Consider the following 23,889-nt stretch of genomic DNA (forward strand, 5'->3'; position numbering starts at 1 on the left):
CGGAGGAGGGGGCTGGGGCGGGAAGCGGAGCTCTCTGGCTCGGTGCCGCCCCCGCCCCGCCAGGAATCCGGGAGCCAGTTTTCCGAACCCTTCTCCTTCCGTGCTCCCGACCCTGCAGGCTGTGTGCCGGGCTGGGAAGAAAATGTGACCCGTTCGATGGAACAAAGGACATGACAGCCCAGGCACCAGCCCGTCCCGGTGCGGCCACTGCGGAGTATTAGGAACGTTCCCTAAAATGGCGGCCGGCGCGTGGGGACGGGGCGGGAGGCGGCGGCGCAAGGGGGCGGGACGGGGAGGGGCGCGGCTGGCCAGGCTTCCGCTCCGGCGACCCCGGCGGTGAGGGCGGGTGGAGTCGCGGAGTCGTCCTCATGGCCGCCGCGCCGGAGCCCAGTGAGCCCAAGGAGAGGAAGGTAACCCGGGGGTCGGCGGGGCGCGCGCCACGGGGGGCGGTAAGGACGGTCTCCGCGGAGCTCCAAGGCCCGGAGCACGTGCCACTGGCTTCTCTGCCACCCATGGGCTTGAAACTTAACTGTTCCTAGTCCTTATCCCCAGCCCCCAACATTTTAATCTAAGTTGCCGGGACAAAATTGACCAAAACTAGGGGGAGGAGGGGACCAGTAGTACTAATGACTTACTGCAGGTCTTTATGAAATAAACTAACAATACTGAATCTTTTGGCGAGAAAATTTTGCTGCTAAGGGCACTGCACTGTAATTTGCTAGTAAAGGCTAATAGTAGAGATTAAAGCTCCCTTGAGGACAGGTGCCTTGTCTTTAACACGTTGTATTCATCACTTTTAACACAGAAGTAAGTAATGGATGAGGGATGACTTGATTGTACGACGATGAGATGAAGGGTTTTCTTCTCCATCACCAGTAGCCTCCCTAGCTGGTGTCCCTGTACTGTCTCCTGAATCCACCTTCCACTGTTATCCGCTGGCCCCTTCCAGTGTGTAAACGGGACAGTTTTCATGCCTCTGCCTAACATCCGGTCGTAGCAGCCCATCCCATCTCTTTAAGGATAAAACCCAAATTCTTGGTATAGTAAAGCTAAACCAAGCGCTCTCCCTGGAAGGGCTCCTGTGTTTCACCAAAGCCGACTTAGGTACTTTCCCCATCTTCCCAGGCATCCTGTACGTCGTTACACTTATCATATTGGAAGGCAATAAATGATCTTGCGTGGGCTCCTTATTAAGAGCAGGGAACCCAATTTCTATTCTCAGGGCAGAACAGGTATTCAGAAAAGGATAATGGAAGAGGAAAAAAGTTTTAATATAAACTATGGAGATCGTAACATTGGCTAATCATGAGCAAGTATTTATAGAAGACCCACTGTGTGCTAAACGGCTCCTAATATATACTTTTAAGATATTCTCTCAGCTTGGAAAATGTGCTCACTTCTTGCTCTTGCTTGCTTCTCTGGTGGGCTTCCATCTAAATTTTGCCAAGACATCAGATCATACGGTTAATATTAACACATATTGTATAAATTGTTTTCATACTTAATAGCCAACAGGTTTTGTCAGTTTACATACTACTGGTGCCTAATCTATTTTTACTCTCCCATACACTGCCCATTTGGAATAAGCTTAGTGGTTTGTTTTTTTTTTTTAAAAAAAGATCCTTGCATACACACAGTAAATCCTAGATTCAGTTTTGTGATAAACACTGGAATCCTGAATGGGACTTTTGGTAGAAGACAACTGCTTTTTATAAAGGTCATAAAGGTGGTTTAATCCATTGGAAATTAAAAAAAAAAAAAAAAGGATCAACATTGACCTATTTAATTGGCCCATCAGTAAGTAGCAAAACAATATTGTAGTTGTTGAAATGAAGATAGTTATAAGCCTCAAACTGAGCATGGTCAGAGGTGGGAGGCCAAAAAACAAAAAATCGCTCATGAAACAGTAGTACCTATCAGAGCCCATCAAAAAGCTAATTAATAGAAGCTATGACGAATTAATAGCCCAAGGTACTGTCAGAAAAGAAGCCTGTGGTATTTTTTTAAAAAGAATTTGTCAGTGATCATTACAGCACAACCCAGGGAGGAGGATTATTTTAAGAATTAGCAAACCTAAAGTAAAAATGGGAGTTACCAAACTGGCATACCTTGACAGAACTAGCCCCTAAAATCTGTCCTCTGCCACATTCTTGTCCTTCAGGAAACTTTAAAATGTGAAATTTGGTACATGTAAATTCACATTCAGGTAAATTCTTAATTCACCCATTCAAAATATATTTACAGAGTGCCTACTGAGTATTAGGCACTAAACTAGGTACTAGACTGATCGAGACAGGAAAAATCCCTTTAAGGAGCTGACATTCTACTCGGGGAATCAATAAGCAAGACTTCTGCCGAGCCAGTGATGCAGAGATCAGGAGAAAGGCGTCATGTGTTCGGTAACAACCGTCTCAGCTTGTTAGAGGAATGGCAAGGCCACGGTGCCTGGACTAGTGGCCAAGAGTGGGATATGAAAGAGCACGGGATCATGCAGGGCCTTTGGAGCAATGGTAAGGATTCTGAGCATAATCGAAGGCTACAGAGGATTTACTATAGTCATCTGGTACACATTTTTGTGAGTAGAATCAAGATCTGAAAAGGTACTGTTGATAGATGGTAATTTGATAGGACAGGTTGAACTTCCCACTTCAAAAAAAAACCCATTTTCTTTTAGTGTCTTATCAGTTTCAGATTTAGGATGCTCAACCTGTATTAGCAATGAAGTTGGTGGGCAGTGGTTTGGCTCAGGATGTATTTAGAATGTAGATCCTTCCAGACTTGTTAATACATTGAACGTGGATTTGATGAAGGAATCAAGGATGACTCTTAGGTTTTGGGTCTGAAAATTGGTTGAGTAGTGTGCCATTAAGAGGCCGGTTTGGAGGTGAAAATGTATTTTGCAAATACTAGGTTCAAGGTGCTTTTTATACATAAAAGTGTCATTCAGCAGATGAATGAGGCTGAAGCTTGGGAGAGATTAGGGTTTGATTGAGAAATCTGGAGTCATGATATAATGGCATTTAATTGAAAGCCTTGAGAGACCTAGGAAGACTGGATTTCAAAGGAGGTAAGAGTGGCACTTCAACATCAGGAGGGAACAGCAGCAACAAAGATGTCAATGAAATGGAAAACCAGGAGACGTATTTGAAGCCAAGTAAAAGTAAAAAAGTTTCAAAAACAAATGATAATTTGTGCCACATATGCTGAGATGCAGACTAAGACAGACAGCAGTGGATGTCTTTTGGAGGTCTTGACTGTCAAGTTCAGTGGATAGATGCCACTGAATGGGAGAATGGGAGGTTTTAAGTAGAAAAGCACACTTAAACTCAAAGTTTTGCCCCGAAAGGATGGTAATTTAGGAGGCTGATGAGGGGAGAGGGGTGTACAGAGGATTTTTGGGTTTTTTTGAGATGAAGTCTTGCTGTGTTGCCCAGGCTGGAGTGCAGTGGTGCCATCTTGGCTCATTGCAACCTCCGCCCCCCGGGCTCACGCGATTCTGCCTCAGCCTCCCGAATAGCTGGGATTACAGGCATGTGCCACCATGCCTGGCTAATTTTCTGTACTTTTAGTAGAGACAGGGTTTTGCCATGTTGGCCAGGCTGGTCTCAAACTTCCGGCCTCAGGTGATCTACCCACTTTGGTCTCCCAAAGTGCTGGGATTACAAGCGTGAGTCACTGTGCCTGGTCAAGAGGGTTGATAGTAAATTATTGCAAGTAAAAAAACTAACGGTGCAAATGAAAGGGGTGGCTACAGAGGCCAAGCCCTTGAGTATGCGAGAGGGAAATCAAGTGCCCAAGTGGGAAGACTAGTGTTAGACAGTCTTCCTTTGCAATTCATCCTTTGCAACCAGAGGAAAGACAAATACGGGCACTGAAGCAGATTTAGTGGTGGAACATCAACTGGCTCTAATTTGATCAGATCTGTTTCTATACTTTATTGACATTCTGGCTTGGAAATCTCTTGAGCTTTCCTTAGATCCATCAGGGTGAGCTGGTAAAGGTGGTTTTCTAAATTTAAGCTTTAAAAATGTCTAACATTTCCTTAATTTATTTTTAAGGGTTCCTATTTGTTAGTGGCAAAGAGTTAAATCTTAAGTTTGCAGGCTACTTAAAAATGTTTAAGGTATGTATATTATGAACAGAATATTTCCATATATAAATACAATACTTCAAAGGGAGTCATGCCCGGGATCCTTTATTCATCTGCACTTCTGAGCATTTTACAGTTCAGTGTGCTTGACTGTAAAGGTATACAGGCTCAAGTCGTTGCATATTCTTCCCATTTTGATAGAAACTGCAGGGATTTATGTACTGAATCGTATTACTTCTTAGACATGCGACAACTGGAAAGCTGCCCACAGAACCCTTCAGCCTTGGTTATTTCTTAATGATATGGTTTGGCACAATGGAAATGTCATACGCTTTGGGGTGAAACTGACTTCTACCTCCACTCCTGCCAACTCTTATTATTAGCCTCTTAAGTCCCCGAGCCTGTTTCAGAGGTAATCTCACAGAGAGGCTGTAGAATTACAAAACGTGTAGAGAGCCTGGCACTATTACCCACCCACCCCCACAACCAGCAGCTCTTAATTATGAGATCAGCCACTATTATTTTAGATCAGGGAGTTTTGTTGGGGATTGGGTTTGTTTCAGAAGGCACTATTTTAAATAGGATGTGTAGCTTCTATTTAGATATTTGCCTTTAAAGCCAGCTGACCTATTTTCCTATTGTTTGCAAATTTACTTTTGTTAAAAATTAAAATTTCCTAAAGCAGTGTTTCCCCAGTCTGATAGTCATCAGAAAAAAACACCTGGAGTTTTCTAAATAGATTCCAATGAATCTAAAGCAGAATCTGAGAGTGGGACTAGAAAATACTTAGTTCTGCCCTGTAGTAGAAGCTGGTCTCGCACTCGCATCTTTGCACCTAAGACTAGAGATAAAACTGGTACTAACCCTCTGGCCCCAGCATCCCATCCTTGGGGAAATAGGCTAGTTAAGGGGTAGTCCTGGACTGGAGCGGTAAGTCCAGCATTCCCCATTTGCATAACACTACCCGCATGATCATATATCCCCTGAGCTTTCATGCTGATAGGAGAAAAGTCTCTTTGCTAAATGAAATCCCCCAACCTCTTGGTAATGTGAAGAACTGTACTGCAAAGGTTTGAAACAATCCTGTTAGGCATGCAGTTGGGAGCAGGGGGCCAGACAGGGAGAGGGAAAAAATGGAATAGAATGATTCAAGAGTAAATAATTTTTGCTTTATTATGAACCAAATCACATTTTGTCTCTTCCAACAGATGCTTGAGCCAAAGAAGCAAACATAGGCAGAAATACAATTGAGAATATATACCTTCATGTTTCAACCTTTAATCTGACTTGCCTTTTACTGTCCTTTCCCCATTTCTTCTAACCTCTTTTGCCTTACAATATATTACCTTCTAGGTATCACCTCATCCTATAGAATCCTCTTCTAGTTTTAATGTCCTGCCCCAAATACTAACCCATTGAAGATAACTATGAAACCTTTAAATGGACAGTGGTTCCTTTTAAAAGCAGCCTTACTGAAAATCTGATACATACTGAATCAAGTTTTAGAAAACAATTACAATGACTTTTCTAAACTTTTGTGTTGACAGAAATGCCAGTTCAGTAGTGTGACTGTTCTTTCAAATGTCTGTCTTGCCGCCCTAGAGTGACAGACATCCCAGTTAAACATATTGGGAAAAAGAAATACATAAATCCAATGAAGACTGTAGAAAAAGAAGTCATTTTAGCACTCGAAGAAACTTCAGTCATCTAACCCAACCCGTTCATGTTATAGATTGAGACCATGGAGATAAAAGTAGCCTATAGAATACAGAAGTTAGCGGCAGATCTGAGATAAAAATCCCGCTCTTTGGATCCACGGGTTTTTCACCACACCTAGCTATCGTTACCATGTATTATGAACAAAGAATCAAATATAATCAAGTGCAGCCTCACTTCACAGGCAAGAAAAGAGACTAGAGTTTAATATATTGTCCATGTTTATCTTAACATGAAACATTTACTCTTACAACCACAGTTGATGTTAACCTAGTTAATAAAATATGAAAGGTTTTTAAATGGCACTACATAAGCAAACATGACTCAAATTACTTTTTACGTTTCTGCTTCCCAAATTATTGGAGTTATTGAAGCAAACTATGCTGCTTTCAATTTCAGTGATGGGCATAAAAGTTACCCTATTGCTTAAGGGTGTTCTGGTCCAATTTTTAAGGCTTTCAGATTTAAAGATTCAGACTGCACACCAAAGCTGGACAAAGGCAATACAAGCTGATTTAGGTTTTCACATGGCACATATTCTAGTTTAAACCCTTAACTACAACAAAATAAATGGTGGTGTCATTTTTGCCAAACCACCCCAAAATGAAATACTTTCTTACTCAATCTAGGTTCTTTTTTATCATTCTAGGCCTTTAAGCTCCTAGGATTTTTAGATGTTGAAAATATTCCCTGCGCCCGGGATTCGATATTGTATGGTTCATTAGGATCTGTTGTGGCTGGCTTTGGACATTTTTTGTTCACTAGTGAGTATCTGTGTTTATTTCTCTATGTACTAAAAAAAGCATTTCTCTATGTGATGAAAGATTTTTTTTCTAGATGGAGTAATGTATATAACAGGCAATTGTAACAGGCATTTATATATTCTAATTGACTGTTATGCTTATTTTTGACAGGTAGAATTAAAAGATCATGTGATGTTGGAGTAGGAGGGTTTATCTTGGTGACTTTGGGATGCTGGTATGTTTGCTAAGTATTCACGATAGGTTATCTAATTCAAAAAGCACATTTTCAGAGCAATCTCCCATTGTGAGATACTCACCCTCAATGAAGAATCTTGACTTTTAAGGGCATTTTCATGGAAATCTGTCTTAAAATGCTTGAACACATAAATGCGTATTAGATATTCCATTAAAAAGAAAGCTGTGGTTTTTACACTTCACTTAGGAAAGCCTCAACCATTTCCCTTACCCTAATACTTGTTTCATCCCTGCTTATTCATACCTGAAAATGCTACTTTAAGAATGTGTTTATAACCACTGATGAGTGAAAATATGGATGAGCCTCAAATATTTGCCAGACCTAAGAGTACGATATGTACATACTATATGGTTCCATTTATACATGAATTTCTGCAGGGAACTATTTAAGGTGATAGAAATAATTTTATGTAGACATAGCATTATTATCCTGTTAATGAGAGCAAATACTAGTTTCTTATAATAAACAATGCTATCAGAAGACTGAAAACTAATGGATTTTATCATTTACAAATTGTTATGTAGACATCCTTTTCTTTCCTAATAAAAAAGAATGTGTTGATAGTATTCTGACACCAAAACTGCCCAAAAATAGCACTATAAATTAGAACATTCATATTTTTCAGTCTCAGGGTAGTCATCTGTATTTAAGTTCTGTGTGATTTATAGAGAATTTCATAAATTAATTTCTCTAGGACTTAATATTAACAATTTATTCATATTCTTTTCTTCCAAGGTTTCATTGTAGGTATAATTATGCAAAGCAAAGAATCCGGGAAAGAATTGCCAGAGAAGAAATTAAAAAGAAGATATTATATGAAGGTACCCACCTCGATCCTGAAAGAAAACCACAACAGCAACAGCAGCAATTGAACAATCTTGAGCACAGAAAAGTCGATGTGAACGAAGTTAATTAAGATCAACCACACAAAACATTTCATGTGCAATAAGCTCTCAATCAAATAAATAAAGTTTAAGTTGTCATTTTTTCCCCCACTTGTATGGAATGAAAACTTGCCAGTTTATTCTGGCCCCATGTCTACTGCCAGGATAGCATTCTTACATGTTACATATAGTGGACTTGTCATACTTAAAATGTGAAAGAATTATAAAACCTAGTGTTTAATGTACTTGGAAAGAGTTTCCTTGTAGTAGTAAGTATACAGTTTAATGATAAGTAAACTTCCCTTAACAAAAACCTCAACCTTATTAGTATCCCATTAAAAAGCAGCAACTACTTACTGACTTCTTAAAAGATTTAAAACGAAGAGATTTTATCACTTTGCAAATTATTTTTTAAATGCATTCATCATTTGACAGTATTCTCTCATTTCTTAAAATGTGAATCATCTTCCAAAAGAGTTGTTTTTAACTGCCCTAAACATTTTTGGGAAAGTATGCAGGGTTTAAATTTGTAAGTATAATTAGTTTTGAATTTAAATATGCACATGGAACTTGTTTGGCAGACTGATGCAATAGAAAAATAATTGCAGTATTACTATTAATGTAAACAATCCATTTGAAAGTCAATCAGCTGCTCCCATTAAAATATTATTTAAAATACAAGAATACCCACAGCATCTAACTAAATCCTCAGGATTTATTCTCTGGAGAAATTCTCCCTTTCTAGGAAAATGAAGTTATTCCTGGTTTTAATCTGTACACTTACTTTAAGAAAAGCTATTAATTATAACAAAACACAAGCTAGATGCTTAAGAAATGCTTAAAGAAATACTGGGGGGAAGACACCAGCAGTCAACAAGATTGTGGCCGTTTCTGGTCCTATTATTTTGATGTACCATGGAAGGCACAGAAATAGCAAAGAAGAAAATATTATTTTGATCTACATCTTTTTCTAAAGAAAAATGGAGCTTGCTCCAGTTCAATTCACAAGAACATTTTCCCTCCCATGCCCACCTTTTCTTGTGGCTGTCGCTAGGAAGGTTATGATGCAGAGGCTGTGTGGTTTACCAAATGCCTTAACTTAGCAGTGAATGACACTGTCAAATACATGTTGAGGGAAAATTTTTACTGATTCACAAAAAGGCAGTTTGCCCACTCTTAGTGGCACAAATCAAAGCTGCATGCAGTCTACATTATCCAAATTAGTTATAACCAAATAATTGTTAAAAAATTCTGCCGGGCGCAGTGGCTCACACCTGTAATCCCAGCACTTTGGGAGGCCGAGGCAGGCAGATCACCTGAGGTCAGGAGTTCAGGACCAGCCTGGCCAACATGGTGAAACCCTGTCTCGTCTAAAAATACAAAAATTAGCCAGTCATTGTGGTGCATGCCTGTGGTCCCAGGTACTCAGGAGGCTGAGGCAGGAGAATCACTTGAACCCGAGGTGGGGCGGGCAGAGGTTGCTGTGAGCCGAGATTGCGCCACTGCACTCTAGCCTAGGTGACAGAGACTCTCGAATTAAAAAAAATAATAATTCATAGGATATTCAACCATGTTTTCAGAGGCAGCACTGTATGAATGTGGGAAAATATTGATGATCACTAATCAATAATCTGATAACTGTGGACAGGCCACTTATGCTTAGTTATCCCTTGGTATCCACAGGCCCAAGTCCCTTGAAATAAAATGCCCTCATATTTGCATATAATCTACATACATTTTCCCATATACTTTAAGTCATCTCTAATTACTTACAATGCCTAATATAAAATAAATGCCCTGTAAATATAGTTATTATTTTCCTTTTTCTGTTGTTGTTGTTTCATTGTTATCTTTTGTCTTTACCTACAGTATTTTCAACCCATGGTTGGTTGAATCCAAGGATGCAGAACTGGAGGACATGGAGGGCTGACGTGTAACATACGTAACATGTAAAACAGGTCCCTTCCAGCACTAGCACACTGCAATTACATCTTACCCTGAGTAAGAGAGAAGCTCTCTCTTGGCTGGTAAAATTTCCAATGTCTTCACCAATAACAAGGTTAGCTCATTTTCACAGAAGTTTGCATAAACTGGAAACCTGGATAAAAACAAATTTGTAACATATTTGGTTGGATTATTTTTTAAATGCTTCATGTATTTACATGACAATAACTTTTATTCTTGTGCTATTAAGATTTTACAAGTGTATTAATAAATTACTAAAGTCTGTAACACCCACCCTCAATAAGAAGAAACCAGTAGACACTTCCAGTCTCTCCTACCAATGTCTACCCTACCATCCAACTTTACGTCCAAACTGTAGTTTTTTGCTAAACCTTCAATGCACTGTGACCCTTTTTTTTCTCTTGAGATGGAGTTTCATTCTCGTTGCCCAGGCTGGAGTGCAGTGGCATGATCTTGGCTCACTGCAACCTCCAACTCCCGAGTTCAAGCGATTCTCCTGCCTCAGCCTCCCACGTAGCTGGGATTACAGGTGCATGCCACTACATCTGGCTAATTTTTGTATTTTTAGTAGAGACAGGGTTTCACCATGTTGGCCAGGCTGGTCTTGAACTGACCTCAGGTGATGTGCCTGCCTCAGCCTCCCCAAGTGCTGGGATTACAGGCGTGAGCCACCGCTCCTGGCACATTATGACCTTTATACCGTATCCACGCTGCCACTTAAACTTTTCCGTTTCACTTGGAATGGCTTTTTTACTTCCTCTCTGTAACTTTCCATTCTTTTGCTCACTAGCTTCTGGGAACTACAATCACCTTTTAAGTTCTCACTATTTTGTGTCTTATAATCGTTGGTGCTTTCCTTGGTCACCAGCAGTGTCAGGTACCATCACGTACAGCCTAAGTTTCTCAGTGGCAAAAACCTTGGCCATTTTTATCTTTACATTCTCATCCAAGTATCTGGCACAAAATAGTCAATAAATGCTAGACAAAATAGTCCAGGTTCCTGGTCGGGCACGGTGGTTCACACCTGTAATCCCAGCACTTTGGGAGGCCAAGGCGGGCAGATCACATGGTTAGAAGTTCGAGACCAGCCTGGCCAACCATGGTGAAACCCCAGTCTGTACTAAAAAACGAAATATAAAAATTAGCCTGGCATGGTGGTGTGCAACTGTAATACCAGCTACTCGGGAGGCTGAAGCAGGAGAATTGCTTGAACCCGAGGGGCGGAGGTTGCAGTGAGCTGAGATCGTGTCACTGCACTCCAGCCTAGGTGACAGAGCCAGACTCGGTCTCAAAAAAAATGAAAATAGCCCAGGTTCCCCTTCTCTCATCCAGACTTTCACACGTCACAATTTCAAACTGTAAGAGTAACCTACCTTCCATGAGCACCTGGAACCTCCAGCGTACAGCTTCTTTCATTGTTCCATTAATTCCGAAATGTCACACTAGGTGATATAGCAGTAGGTACCAGCTAAATAGCTGATTAAAATAGAATTATGGTTATTAGTAGTCTTACAAACTTCTTGTGGCTTATCTATCATACCTACTTTTAAAAAATCTTTTAAGTGCTTTATGCACTTTCCCCTTCCCTCGCCCCTCCCTCTTTGGTTTTCCTTGACTGCTTGTGCTTTTCCATCTCAGTAAAAGGACCTCAGGGAATTTAAAATTAACTAGCTCTTCTCTGGACTTGTGATTTATATTGACTGAGTTTGGCAACAAGAAAATGTGACTATCCCTAGGTACCATCATTTGATTTGCAAGCATCTCTTTAGTCTACGTACCTCTACTCCATCGCTGGTTTCCCTTTGCTTCGATTATATAATGCGAGGAGGTCTATATAATAAATTCAGGATTCCTGTTTATGCACTTTTCAGCAAAGAGCTAGGGATCAAATAGGGTTTCAATCCTTCTATTCCTAGATAAAAATCTGTGATGGGGATCAAGACACCCCTTTAAAAGTCATGTTAAGATATACACTATTCTTTGGGTAAGCAGAAGATCTTAACAAGGAAAGTAGAAAAATTAAAATGATTGCTGTAATTCTGATTTTTAGTGGTCCTCTAGAATAAAATAATTTTTGGAAGTAGTTATCTTAAAATACTCCAGTCGTCATCAACCCAGGTCAATATACCAATATCCTCTACCACCCAAAATACTGGTATTTTACACAACTTATTTTGCACATTAAATTCCATTTTAAAATGTTTTAAAATGTTTTCTTAAAAAGGAAGCTGTTAGAATAAAAAAATTATGAAGGTAGTTTTTTCAAAGTATTAAAGTTCATAATGTGAGCACTACAAATGTTTTACAAATATTTTTCAGTGCTTTCAACCATTGCATTTGCCCTATGCTTCCATGTTCTAGAATAAGGACATTTAAGTATTTTTATGTTGATAATAAGCAAATACTAATTCTGAGAGAGGTTTCTATTGTTCACTTTAAAAGGTAGGTCAATGTAATGGGTGGTATCTGTTCTTAATTCTTCTAAGAATTAAATCCTGTATGTTATCAGTCACCTATTATATGGCACACCCTCAGGGGATATCAAAGTAATCATTCTTTGCATATACTGGCTTCTTAAGGTTTAAGTTTCCATAAAAATGTTTCTTCACCGATACCCTGAAGTCATGTGAAATAAAACATGCCTTACCATCTAAATTCAAAGCTTATTTTTGAAATGAATGTTTCCCTTTTCTGTAGTTTTATGATTTTTCTCAAATGAACAGAAATGGTTATGAAACCGTAAGTTGCCTACTCTTCAGAAACCATTAAATTGCTTTATTTGTGAGTAGACCCATATTTCATTAAGCAAACTCTGATAGCTACATCTGGAATCAGAATAGAGCCCAAGCCCTCTTAGTTCACCTAAAGACATTCTGGAGTGTATAGTGGGGAAAATAAATTCCTCTAAAGTCTTTTTCAGGGAAATGGAAAATTACATGTCCTGGACTGATACAACCAAAGCTCCCACAAGCCCTCCCATTCCTTCAGTCTTGAATTTACTTCCTAGTTGATTTTATATACTTCAATATATGAACTAATCACTTCATTATCCAAAAGGATGTCAAGCTATTTTCCATATTTTCATAAGCTAGTAAAAATAAGTATTTGTGAATTTAATAGAAATGAAAAAGATTTTGGGCAACCAAGGACAGAAAGGTCTCCTATGCACTGTTTGACATTAGAACGTTGTAAGGAAGTACTTACACTCTACCAAGTAGGGTGGAGATCAAAACAAATGTATTGCCAGAAGTTTAATAGATGACATCAGAAAAATGATCTAACTTTGAAAGGACTCAGGTCTATTTGCACATACACCTGTAAACCTAAGCAAGAGGACTGCCAATTGCTAAGCACACACAGAATACACACTTCACCTCAGATATGCAAGAGAAAACACCCTTTTTTTTCTGTTGTAGAGACTCTGTCCATCTGGTTACCAATTACTCTCTTCCCCCATCTTTTAAAAATAGAGCCCTATTTAAAGTGATTCTGGAAGCCTAACGTAACTACGAAATGTACAAGCAGCAATTAATTTGGAATACCTATTGGAATCACTGGAACATTTAGTTGGACCCTTTAACTCTTCCACACAGCACATTCACATGGACAGACTAAGGAAAAGGAGATGAAATGTAAATCAGCACATTTGTTTGCTTTACTTTTCAAGAAAAAAAAAAAGTTACGTTGGAATCTTTTATTCTTGTACTTGACCATGATTCTCCCAATCTTTAACTACATACAACTGAGATACAGGATACAAGTTGCCTCAAAAAATTCCTTTTGTTAGTTGACATTTAAATAAGCCAATAACTCTTTAGGTATTAATGTTATCTCACCTCCATATATGCTTTAACTTTTGCAGCATTAATGTCACACTTATAAACTGGTGTCCATACCAGCCACATCTATTCTTGGTGTTTTAAAATTTTTTTAAATGTCTCGGCTGACACCAATTTGTGGCAACGCTTTAAGTGTTTGCAACATATATTTTACTAGACATAACTCATTTGACTTCCTGTAAGGTTCAGAATGGAATTGTTAACTAGTAGGAAGAACACGCCACAATGGTGCAGCACTTCTGTCAGATGCTAACTCTCCAGCCTGTAATATCTGCATTATTTTTCAATAATATAGACAGACTGGACATGCTCATGAGTAACTATGTCATTGGCACAGTATGGTGACCATAACGGTGCAAAAAAACCCTCAATCTCTATAGAAGACATTTCTCTAGAGACTAACCTACACTGACATTTACTTCACACTTCCAACTACAGTATACAGCTTTTTATGCCCAGGATTCAGCTTTAAAAGCAAAGCACCTGCTCAAGACACAAGTATATGCTGAATCCTGGCATGAAAAAGAAAGTATTCCTTATCAATAATTGGGTAACTACAAACTGACAACATGGTTACGATCCCTGTCCTAATAACCTGCCTAACCAAGTAGTGATTACTGATGTCCTGGCCCATCTTCAACATGTTTGCCTAACACTAGGCTTACAATCAACACATTCTACTACATAGGTGTTATATTTTCTGAGTAATTCTAGGTTAACATTATGAATATAACCCATCTGCCTATTTCCAATCTACTATCCCTTAAAACTATTATTAAAGATTCCTGGGGCAACTAACAAAAATTATTTCAATCATTTATATTTTTAGTCAATTGGTTAGGATGTGAAAGCATAGTCCTACTCAATAATGTAAGCGTATCATCAATTTCCCACCTAACCTCCTCCCTGAGACTGTGCTATTTCTGCATGACTTGAGATTGACATAAGTGTGACGCCAAATAAACTAGCACACATATTAAGCTAAACATAATGAAAACTAAGTATTAAGATGAATTGTTTCTGTTCAATTTCAAAAACATAGACTCTAGGTGACCCCTGGTTTTTCACCTACTCCAAAGGGATACATACATTAGTAGTATAGCTCACTTCCAAATTCTCAAGGGCTTATTCTAATTAAGTTTCATAACAAAGGTTAATAAGACAAAGGTCACTCCAACATGAGTTAGCTGGACAAAGTACTTTTAATGCTTATTTTACAAATATGTACCTGTAGTGCTAATCCTAGGCAAAGAAAACAGGATGATTCAAGAGCAGCCTATGTAACTACCAACTCAAGCGCTAATACTAGCTAGACCACCTTCATGCTTTAAAATTTAAAGTTACGGAGTAGCTGTGGCCCTCCCCCACCAAAAAAAAAAGCTTTAAATAATAAAGGCACTGCAGCATTAACTAAATTTTAGGGTAAATTTAGGCAATTAACAATTCGAAGAGACTTGTGGTTTATATAATTAGTAATTCAAATGACTGTTTTAGAGATCTCAGGTAGTTGACCAATTCTTGCTCAAAGCACGGTTTATGCTGGGTGTGAGTCCCAATGCATAGGAATTGCAACGTATTGTCAGGCGTTTAACGTATGTATGTTGGCTTTTATTAACTATTACTAAAATGTTAAAACTTAAACCCAATTATTCACCAAACTGAACCCCTGAACCTCAGAGCTCCAGAATTAGGAATGAATGACAAAGTTTAGACTCCAATCATTTTAAGAATGTTAGGTGGGAAGAAATGGCTTCAGATGCAGCATTCTGTTCATCTTTCCAAGGGAACATCTCAAATGAGCATTCTCAAGCAGGATGAGAAGTCTGCTACAAGTTCCATCCATTTTTTTTTTTTTTTTAAGAGACCAGGTCTCACTATGTTGCCCAAGATGGTCTCAAACTCCTGAGTTCAAGTGATCCTCCCGCCTTGGCCTCCCAAAGTGCTAGGACTGCAGGCGTGAGCCACCACACCCAGCCAAGTTCCATCCACTTTTGAAAACAAGACATTTTATATTTATGTATAGGAAGAGAATTATGGAAACACTTTATAAAACATCCATTTATTATATCCAATGCTAGACACTACCACTTGGGCTCTAAAAGATATGTTTATGCCTCTCTCACTGTTTATGCTAGTTTTTTAAAAACCAAATATACAAGGTCTACAATTATTTATATCCAAGATGTCTACACCACTGCCTAAGAAGCTATTAAAATATTTTTATTTGTGCAATGGAACCCATTATTTACATGGTCCTAGAATAAAAAGTCAATTTATATTGTGAATAAATTTATCAAAAAACATGTCATTCAATTCCCACAAATGAGACATTTTAAATACAGAATACACTCTATTCATGAATATAAAATCCCCAGATGAAAGTCCCTTAAAATACTATTATGGTTGTTTCCTAGAATAATTTCATAACTTTTTCAAAGAAAATTCCTTTAAACTTTAATACCTTGTTGCTAGTGCTCAGAACATCTAGGTTCAATCTTTATTTTTATAGACAGGATCTGTCCTAGGCAAATGAGGGCTTGTTTTTATAAATTTAAGAGTTTCCTCTTGTCATTTCAGTGTCAAATTGATTTGACTCAATTTCATGATTTCATCTTGCTCAAGGCCATAAACTGGTCAAAGCCAGAGCCCTTCAAAGGATGTGTGAGTATATGAGGGAAAACTTTCCATATAATTTTATTTACATCATTTCTATCTCACAGCAGTCTAAGTTTTAGTTTTCTTTTCTCAAATTCTCTGCTGTTTTTGTATTACTGCAGCTGACCAATCCAAAGCCAGTTTTCACTCAGCATGTTATTCTATTTTCAAATATAACCTCTTAGTGAAAGCACCCCTCAAATCAACAGCAATCTCACAGTGAGTTTCTTTTGGGTAGTTAGGATTTGTCCAGAACTACATCCTTTTCAGTTGTTCAGATTTTTGCTTGCCATTAGGGAGGCATGGGAAGGATGAGCAATAAATCGGGTTTCTCATTCATATTTCTTAACTTACCTAATTTTCTCCCTGTTGCTTGCTATTTGGTACACTCCCTTCTCTGAATCCCTTAAACACTTCTTCCATACAAGTGTAGACAATTCTATTAATTCCAGTCTTGACTAAAAATTTTAACATTTTTCTGGGTACCATTTTTAACTACACTCTCCCCAAATTCTCTGGGCTAAACAGGAATGATAGTCTACCTAGTGTTACTTGACCATTACTTTCCCATTGCAATTATAAAATGAATTCCTTAATAAGCAATTTTAAACTACAGGGTATATCCAAGACTTTTTAAAGGCACAAAGGACAACTTTAGGACACAACGCTGATTAGAATCAAAACCTGAAACTGTTCCTCTAGGTAAGCCTATGCAATCGTAATAAGGTATACTGAAGAGTAGCTCAGGCCAGTGGTTCTTAGCATTACTTGCTAGAAAAGGTAAAAATCCATGACACTATCTTCAACTGTTAAATATCTTATGTTAACTAAGGATTAGCCTTTGTTCCAAAAATGTCTCAACTGAACCTACACCATCACTTAAAACTCCAGCTTACAGCAAGAAAATTCCTTAGAAGTATGAATTCATATTTAAGATCTGATTTTAAAGGGCTAAAACAATTCTAAGCAATCAGAAATATAGCAAACCTAAACTTACCAAAAGCAACCTAAAAACACCAAGGAAACACTAGACTGAAGTCAAATTTTAGTTCTACAGTTTGACTCCTGATTCCTCACTTCACATGGGTGAGGGGAAGATTAAAAGTGTTCTGTGCAAACCCAATATAATTACAATTAGGGGATCTAATGTTATTACAGAGCTACAGTCAAGTTAGCAGTGTTGTGTAGTAGTGACATCAATGACTGGCTTGCATGATGGCTTCTAAAAGCATCTGTTCCCAGAGTTTCATGTATCATATATATGTATATAAAATAATCAGTTGAGGACAGCATTAGCATTCTGTAAAGATGATAAACTCAGTGTTAACTTCTCCCAGCCAGTACCTTTTCCCCTCATTAAATATGTTAAAAGTTGTCTGGTGGGGAGGGGAAGGGAAGAATTCAACTTTACTTCATAATTATATATCAATTGTCAGTATACATTTAAGTTTTTAAAACCTAAATGTTCTATGCAGAGTAAATAAGCTGTCCAGAAAGCACACACTTAAAATTTCTCCTCTTGGGAGTTATATAAAGGGATTTTGAACCTTGATGGCGAGAATCCCAAAACAAGAGTAAAATGAATTCTTTTTATTGCAAACAAACGTCTAAATTAATTTCTCCACCCACTTTCTTTAGAAAGAAAAAGAAATCAGCAGGCTAAGGAGATACCCATTCAAGAACTGACATGATTAAAAATTAAGATATAAATGGGTGACTCACAATTTCATTAGCTTACAAAGATGGTGGAGTTAACTACTACAAGCACACTAGTTATACAGTATTTTGTGGGAGAAGGGCATACAGACATGGCTAACTTCATATAGATCCCATTAGACAACTGGATTTACAACAAGTTTTTTTAATAAGAAATGGGCAAAGCCAGCTTTCTTTTCAGAATCAAAATGCAGAACAAATGGAAAAATTATGGTATTTAACCTTCACAAGTTTGAGCCTCCACAAATAATGCAACCAAGGTTTACATTTTTAACAGCCCTTCTACATACACTCCATCTTCTCTATCTTAGTTCCAAGTTTTGGTTTTCAATCCCAATTATACCAATTCCAATGTTATTTAAGAAAAATCCTTCCCAGTTATTGTCAGAAACTACGATTTAGCTTACCCCCTCCACTACCCAGCAAACTACAGAGAGGATGGAGTGTAATATGAGCAGTACAGAGTCTTAATGCAATTCATGAGGACCACTTAGTCCTTACATGAATCTGGTTGCTAACATTTCTATTATATTGTGACAATGACTCCCGACTGTTATTCTCTGTGAGAAATGGGGGGAGTAAATTCTTAATAAAAGACACCAGGTACAAAGCAACATTTTACTTCTGTTGTGATAAAAAAAAAAAAGTCACATTTTACAGATAAAATGTAGAACCCTGAAATACTGACACATTCTCTTATCGTGCACAATGCTGAGGTTCTCTTACGATTCACTTTTAAACTGCAATTAAAAATGTACAAAAAAGAAAAGAAAAAAAATCAACCCACAAAGCTTCTAAAAAAGGAACCCGCAGGCACTTCCTCTTGTGGAATGTTTAAAAAGTTAGCCTACTAAAGAAAACAGTCGACTTCTTGTGAAGGTTTTGGAGAAATATGTATCAGTTCGTTTTATTTGGGTATTCAATAATATCCTTGGTGATAATGCTGACTCCATGGCTTCTGACCCCAGAATTGCTGTAAGAGAAAATTTTGTTTTTAAAGAAAAAACATCAATAAGCCACTCAAACTGTTTTTAGGAAATGACAATGAATCTAATTCAGAGTAATTTGCTGGAAACAAATTTATACTTGTCATACCTCTGATTTCTACCAGATTTAGTTTTAATATCCCATAATTATCAATACACATTACAAAATGAAACACATCATGAATTTGTTAGTTTACACAATTAAAGCTAACAGTAAAAAGAACTGTATATATTAAATAATATTACTTCATTTAAAAAATTTAACTTATAGCAATTTTCAACCTATTTTGCCTTCAAAAGGTAGATTATGGCTACTACTGCAACACGATTCACACTTTACCCTATTAACACTTATAAACACTTCAATCCCTGGACAGGATCTTTTTCAAGACTGATAAATCTTAGGAACTCAAAATACAATTAATGTACATAAACCACGTAAGAAATTACTTACACCCTGCTGCCACTGGTTGTAGCCCTGAGATTGATTTTTGTAGCCACGATTGTTTCCTCGTCCTCTGAAGTTCTACAAAAAGGAAATAGATCTAAGAGCTCTGGGCCCAATCGCTTGTTAGGTTTGCGGGGGTGGGAGAGAGGAGCAGAAATGGACAGGTTGCTAGCCCCTAATCTTAGGAGGCAATATACAAATTCTGGATACCCTCTGCTGGTTTCTTAGTTTTAATTTTTTATTCATTATGAGAAACGCATCTGACTTGTTAATTAGTACACCTGAAAAAACTCAAAAGTAAGTAGACTCATTTCACCATTACTAGTTCAATTTTCCTTATGTCAATGCCTATCATGTTCCTTATGGACTACTAAGACACCCCAACATAAAGCTCACAACTTTCCAGATTAAGCTATACAGATATCATCATGCTTCCAGGGATCTTTAATCATTACCTGGTTGTAGTTCCCTCTGTTGGGCATTCCACCTCTGTTGTAGTTCCCTCTGTTTGAATAACTACCACGGCCAGGAAAAACAGGGGCACGAGGGTATGGATAGCCGATTCCACCACTTCCACCGCCACCACCACCTCTCTGTGGCATGTTGCCCCTCCTATTATATCCGCCACGATTCCCAGGGGCTAAAAAACAAGAGATGTTTTAGTTTCATTGCATTGTACCCTACTTATACAGAAGACTCAGGATTCCTCTAGATTGTTCCTTTTTCTCCAAAAGTAATTGTTTAAAGACAAAAGTAATGTTTAATTCTAACCATTAACAACATAACCTAGGTGTATTTACTGTCAAATTACATGAATACTAGTTACTGTGACAGCATACCATTAATGAGGAAGAAACCAGCTATATCCAAACTATAAAATTATCATTTGTTTCGATCCTGAACTAAATACAGAACACTCAACATTAACTTGCCTCCTCCTCTGAAATTTCCACCACGCATATTGAATCCTCCACGTCCTCTATGGCCACCACCTCTGTTAAACTGGTTCTTGCCACTCTTATTTTTATTGCTTTTCTTTGAGCCAGTGTTCTGTTTCTTTTCTGGTGGAAGAGCCTTTTTGCTTTCTTCCTTATATTGCTCCAAAAGTTTTTGGGCTTCTTCCTTCTGAAGTTCAACATAGGTTATTTCATCAAAGCACTCAGCTACCTCTGGGAGGGTAAAGTTTCCTGCAGGAAACAAAGTCCTATTATTAACTTAGAAACCCACCACAAATCCCCACAATCCTAAAGCTAACAAATTATTAAGGTTTAGTAATGTATTTTCCTAAAAATAAACAGAAATAGACCAAACATATATGCATATTTAACAAGTGCAATTGTAATTCCTGAATCAGTATTGCTGGAAAAGATGTTAACTTTTCAGAGGAGTAAGTCCTAATAGACATAACAAAGTTACACAAGCAGAATATGCATGAAAAAAAATTAAAAAAAAAAAAAAAAAAACTATTTAACACACTTAAATTAAAATTCCATGCCTTTCATTTTGAGGACCGCATGTTCTGGTAGGTCTTTCCCCTCTACTTCTGCTTTCTTCTGTGTTCTTTGCTTATAGTCTTCATCTTTTGGGCACACTACAACAGCTTTTCGCTGGAAGCCTGCGAACAGGCACATTTTTCTCCTCTGGGCAGCAGCAGACACATTTGTCTTTAAAAAAAGAAATTTATGTTTACAACCCTAAATGTTAATTCTACACCAATCTATCTAAATTATCAGTTAATATTTTTCATCTTCAAAGCTACAGCATACCTGATCCAGAATAAAATTTCGCTTCTTTCGGGCAGCAATCTCAATAAATTTCCCAAGACACTGTGGGGCTCTCTGCAACAGTGTGTTCAGCTTTCCAGTATCTGCCATTTGCTTCTTAAAACCTGCCACCTATATTCAAAAGTTAAAATTTCCCCTTGAACTTGTGAATTTTAATAAGTTATGCTTTTTAAAATTCAACTCTCATCTATATGTAAAGCAGGCAACATTTTACATTACCTTTGTCCATTATTGTTACAAAAACAGGGTCACTTAAACTATGTAACAAGACCCTACACCCTACACTTAATTCTTTTTAGCTTCTAGAAACACTAGCAGCTCCTGTGCTCAAAAACACAGCAGCCTAGCCACCCGAAGGCAGTTTACCCTCACAGAGCTTAAAGAACCAACTTAATCTTGCCTTTCCTCCCACCTTAAGACATTAACAAAAGGGATAGAGACAAAGGCAAAAGGTTTACCTAGAATACCTCCTAGTCTATCATTTTTCTTTTTTTTTTTTTCTGAGACAAGAGTCTTGCTCTGTCGCCCAGATTGGAGTACAATGGCACGATCTCGACTCACTGCAACCTCTGCCTCCCAGGTTCAAGTAATTCTCCCTGCCTCAGTCTCCCGAGCAGCTGGGATTACAGGTGCCCACTACCACGCTTGGCTAATTTTTGTATTTTCAGTAGAAATGGGCCTTTGCCATGTTGGCCAGGTGGGTCTCAAACTCCTGACCTCAGGTGATCCATCCACCTCAGCCTCCCAAAATGCTGAGATTACAGGCGTGAACCACCATGCCCAGCCTCTCCTCGTCTATTTTAAACACTGAGATCAGGCCCTAAACATTTTACTTACCATCATTTTATCCATAATAGTATTTGTGCCAAGAATGTTGTATTTCCCTGGATTTTCCGCTGCATGCTTAGTAACCCAGGTAGTTTTTCCAGCTCCTGGCAAGCCAATCATCATCACAACCTAGTGAAAATAATGAAATGTCATTAGACACCACCTAATAATTCTTTAAATATTGTTCTTTTAAGGCCAATTTAAATATCTAAGTCTTCATAGCCCTTATACTAAGGGACAAAAATTTGTGTTTATGGAAAGAGTAACAGTCAACATAAGGGGAAAACAATAGTTACTTAAGAGAAATATGTACAGCACAAAGTAAACAGACTAATCATCTACCTCTTCTAAATGTCATTTTGTGCCAGGCAAACAACATTCAAATTCAAATGCCAGTTAAAAAAAAAAAAAAATCACTTACTTCACAATCTTTCTTCTCTTCAGGCCCCTTTGGTCCTCTAACTCGATCCTCTAAGGGGACATTCTGGATAAAAGTATACTCTTCAGGTATTGGAAAATATGGCTTTTCCTTCTGACCAAAATTAAATTCAACTGCACAGTTGTGGCAGAGAACATGCGGGAAGAGTGGCCGTCCAGCAAGAACTTCCTTACTGATTTTGAAAGCAATGCCAAGATCTTGTCCATTCTTAGCATAGGAGAGTTCTACTTCATCACTTTCAAAGTTCTGTTAAACAGCAAAAAATTCAAGTTATCTGCTTCCTATAAACTTTCTAAAAAACTAGTAATTAAAATTAGGAGCAAAGCTTATCCTGTGGGAGCTACAGGTTAAACAACTATTAAGTGGCCTCTAAGGGCTACACAGTTAAGAAATCTGATGGTTACAAACAATGAAGCACGTATCTCCAGAACCAGAAACAACAGTGACCTAGAAGTTAGACTAAATTTTCTAGGTCAATTTCATCTTGTTTTCAGTCAAAATGAAATTAGTGAGTTCCTCAAAAATGTCCTGTATTTTCCCAATTCAACTGCTGAATGAGTATTTATACTAACCCAGGGACTGGTGTATTTATGTTGCTCCTATTGAAGATTGACCTTAATAAAGCTTCTTAAAAGTTCCTAGATATAGATACTAATTTGCCATTTATACATAGAAAGTTAGCTTTAACTTACAGCAAAACATGTAATCACATCATTTTCATCAAACTTTTCTCCATAATCTTCAGTCTCACAGTTGCATGTTTTTATTCCTTTTAGAGAATACCCGTAAGAAAATTCTTCTTCACCTAAGAAAGTAATTAACCTTCGTGAAGTAGATTTTTAAAATAGTCCAAAGACTCATCTATTTCACTACTTAAAATGTAGGCTACAAGAGAAACGAGCATATAACCTAATCACCTGTCACTGACACTATTACTTTTCTACCTCTGTACTAGAATTGATGAAAGTTAGGAGGAATATATATATGTGCAGAGACCAAATTAGTTGACAATTTGCATATCATGGGTAAGATTTTATTTCAACCATAAACTTCTAATAAAGGAACAAAAACTAAAATGTAGCCTGTGCCTACTATGTGCTAATATTACTTGTCTGAAGTATTAACAGAATAGATAAAAACAGACAAAAGGCTTAGAATGCCTTCTAGTCTGGTTAAAAAATAAGGATATCAGACCCTCCTAAACATTCATGAGCCCACATCAGTCAAAAAGAATCTTTACCAAGTAACATTCCACTTGTAGTTAGTGACCAGCCAATACGAACTTCATGTATGTCAATATCTTTTGTATATAAATGCCTTACTGGGATCTTCTCTGTAACCTGAAAGTCGAATCATTAAATAATTAAAATCATAAACCAAGGAGGTAACCCCTTAACTCTGGCTTATTTCATAGGGTCATGAGCTAATCTTCCTCTAGCTACAAATACAAAGAGATGGCACACTCTAGCCCATCCCTAATATTTGTAAGAACTTTAAACTGATGTGCTTATAACTTGAAATGTTAAATACTTATTTGACC

The 23,889-nt window shown here is 37.8% G+C and overlaps 2 protein-coding genes across 4 annotated transcripts in view; one reads left to right on the forward strand and one right to left on the reverse strand.

The window, feature by feature from the left end:
* LOC101019361 (cytochrome c oxidase assembly protein COX20, mitochondrial) lies at positions 1–7,788 on the forward strand. The gene is given in 5 exon segments (XM_009196089.4): positions 1–410; positions 6,456–6,570; positions 6,721–6,784; positions 7,541–7,652; positions 7,654–7,788. Coding segments are annotated over 5 exon segments (357 nt in total). The 5' UTR covers positions 1–368; the 3' UTR covers positions 7,678–7,788.
* HNRNPU (heterogeneous nuclear ribonucleoprotein U) overlaps positions 5,242–23,889 on the reverse strand; it is a 23,722-nt gene continuing 5,074 nt past the window's right edge. Inside the window, exons 5-16 of one of the 3 annotated variants that reach the window (XR_001898116.2) lie at positions 23,590–23,689; positions 23,042–23,154; positions 22,332–22,595; positions 21,920–22,039; positions 21,065–21,193; positions 20,794–20,962; positions 20,231–20,485; positions 19,754–19,938; positions 19,305–19,376; positions 13,197–18,837; positions 11,028–11,130; positions 5,242–9,787 (exon numbers count right to left, since the gene is read on the reverse strand). Coding sequence is in view for 1 of the 3 variants with exons in the window: in XM_003893677.5 (XP_003893726.1) it covers positions 18,784–18,837; positions 19,305–19,376; positions 19,754–19,938; positions 20,231–20,485; positions 20,794–20,962; positions 21,065–21,193; positions 21,920–22,039; positions 22,332–22,595; positions 23,042–23,154; positions 23,590–23,689 (1,461 nt within the window). In the remaining 2 variants the exon portion in view is untranslated. Of the gene's footprint in view, positions 9,788–11,027; positions 18,838–19,304; positions 19,377–19,753; positions 19,939–20,230; positions 20,486–20,793; positions 20,963–21,064; positions 21,194–21,919; positions 22,040–22,331; positions 22,596–23,041; positions 23,155–23,589; positions 23,690–23,889 lie in introns of those variants that run through there. The other 2 variants (XR_001898117.2, XM_003893677.5) reach the window with 2 other exon arrangements.

Source organism: Papio anubis, chromosome 1 (genome assembly GCF_008728515.1).
Source record: "Papio anubis isolate 15944 chromosome 1, Panubis1.0, whole genome shotgun sequence".
NCBI classification, from domain to species: domain Eukaryota; kingdom Metazoa; phylum Chordata; class Mammalia; order Primates; family Cercopithecidae; genus Papio; species Papio anubis.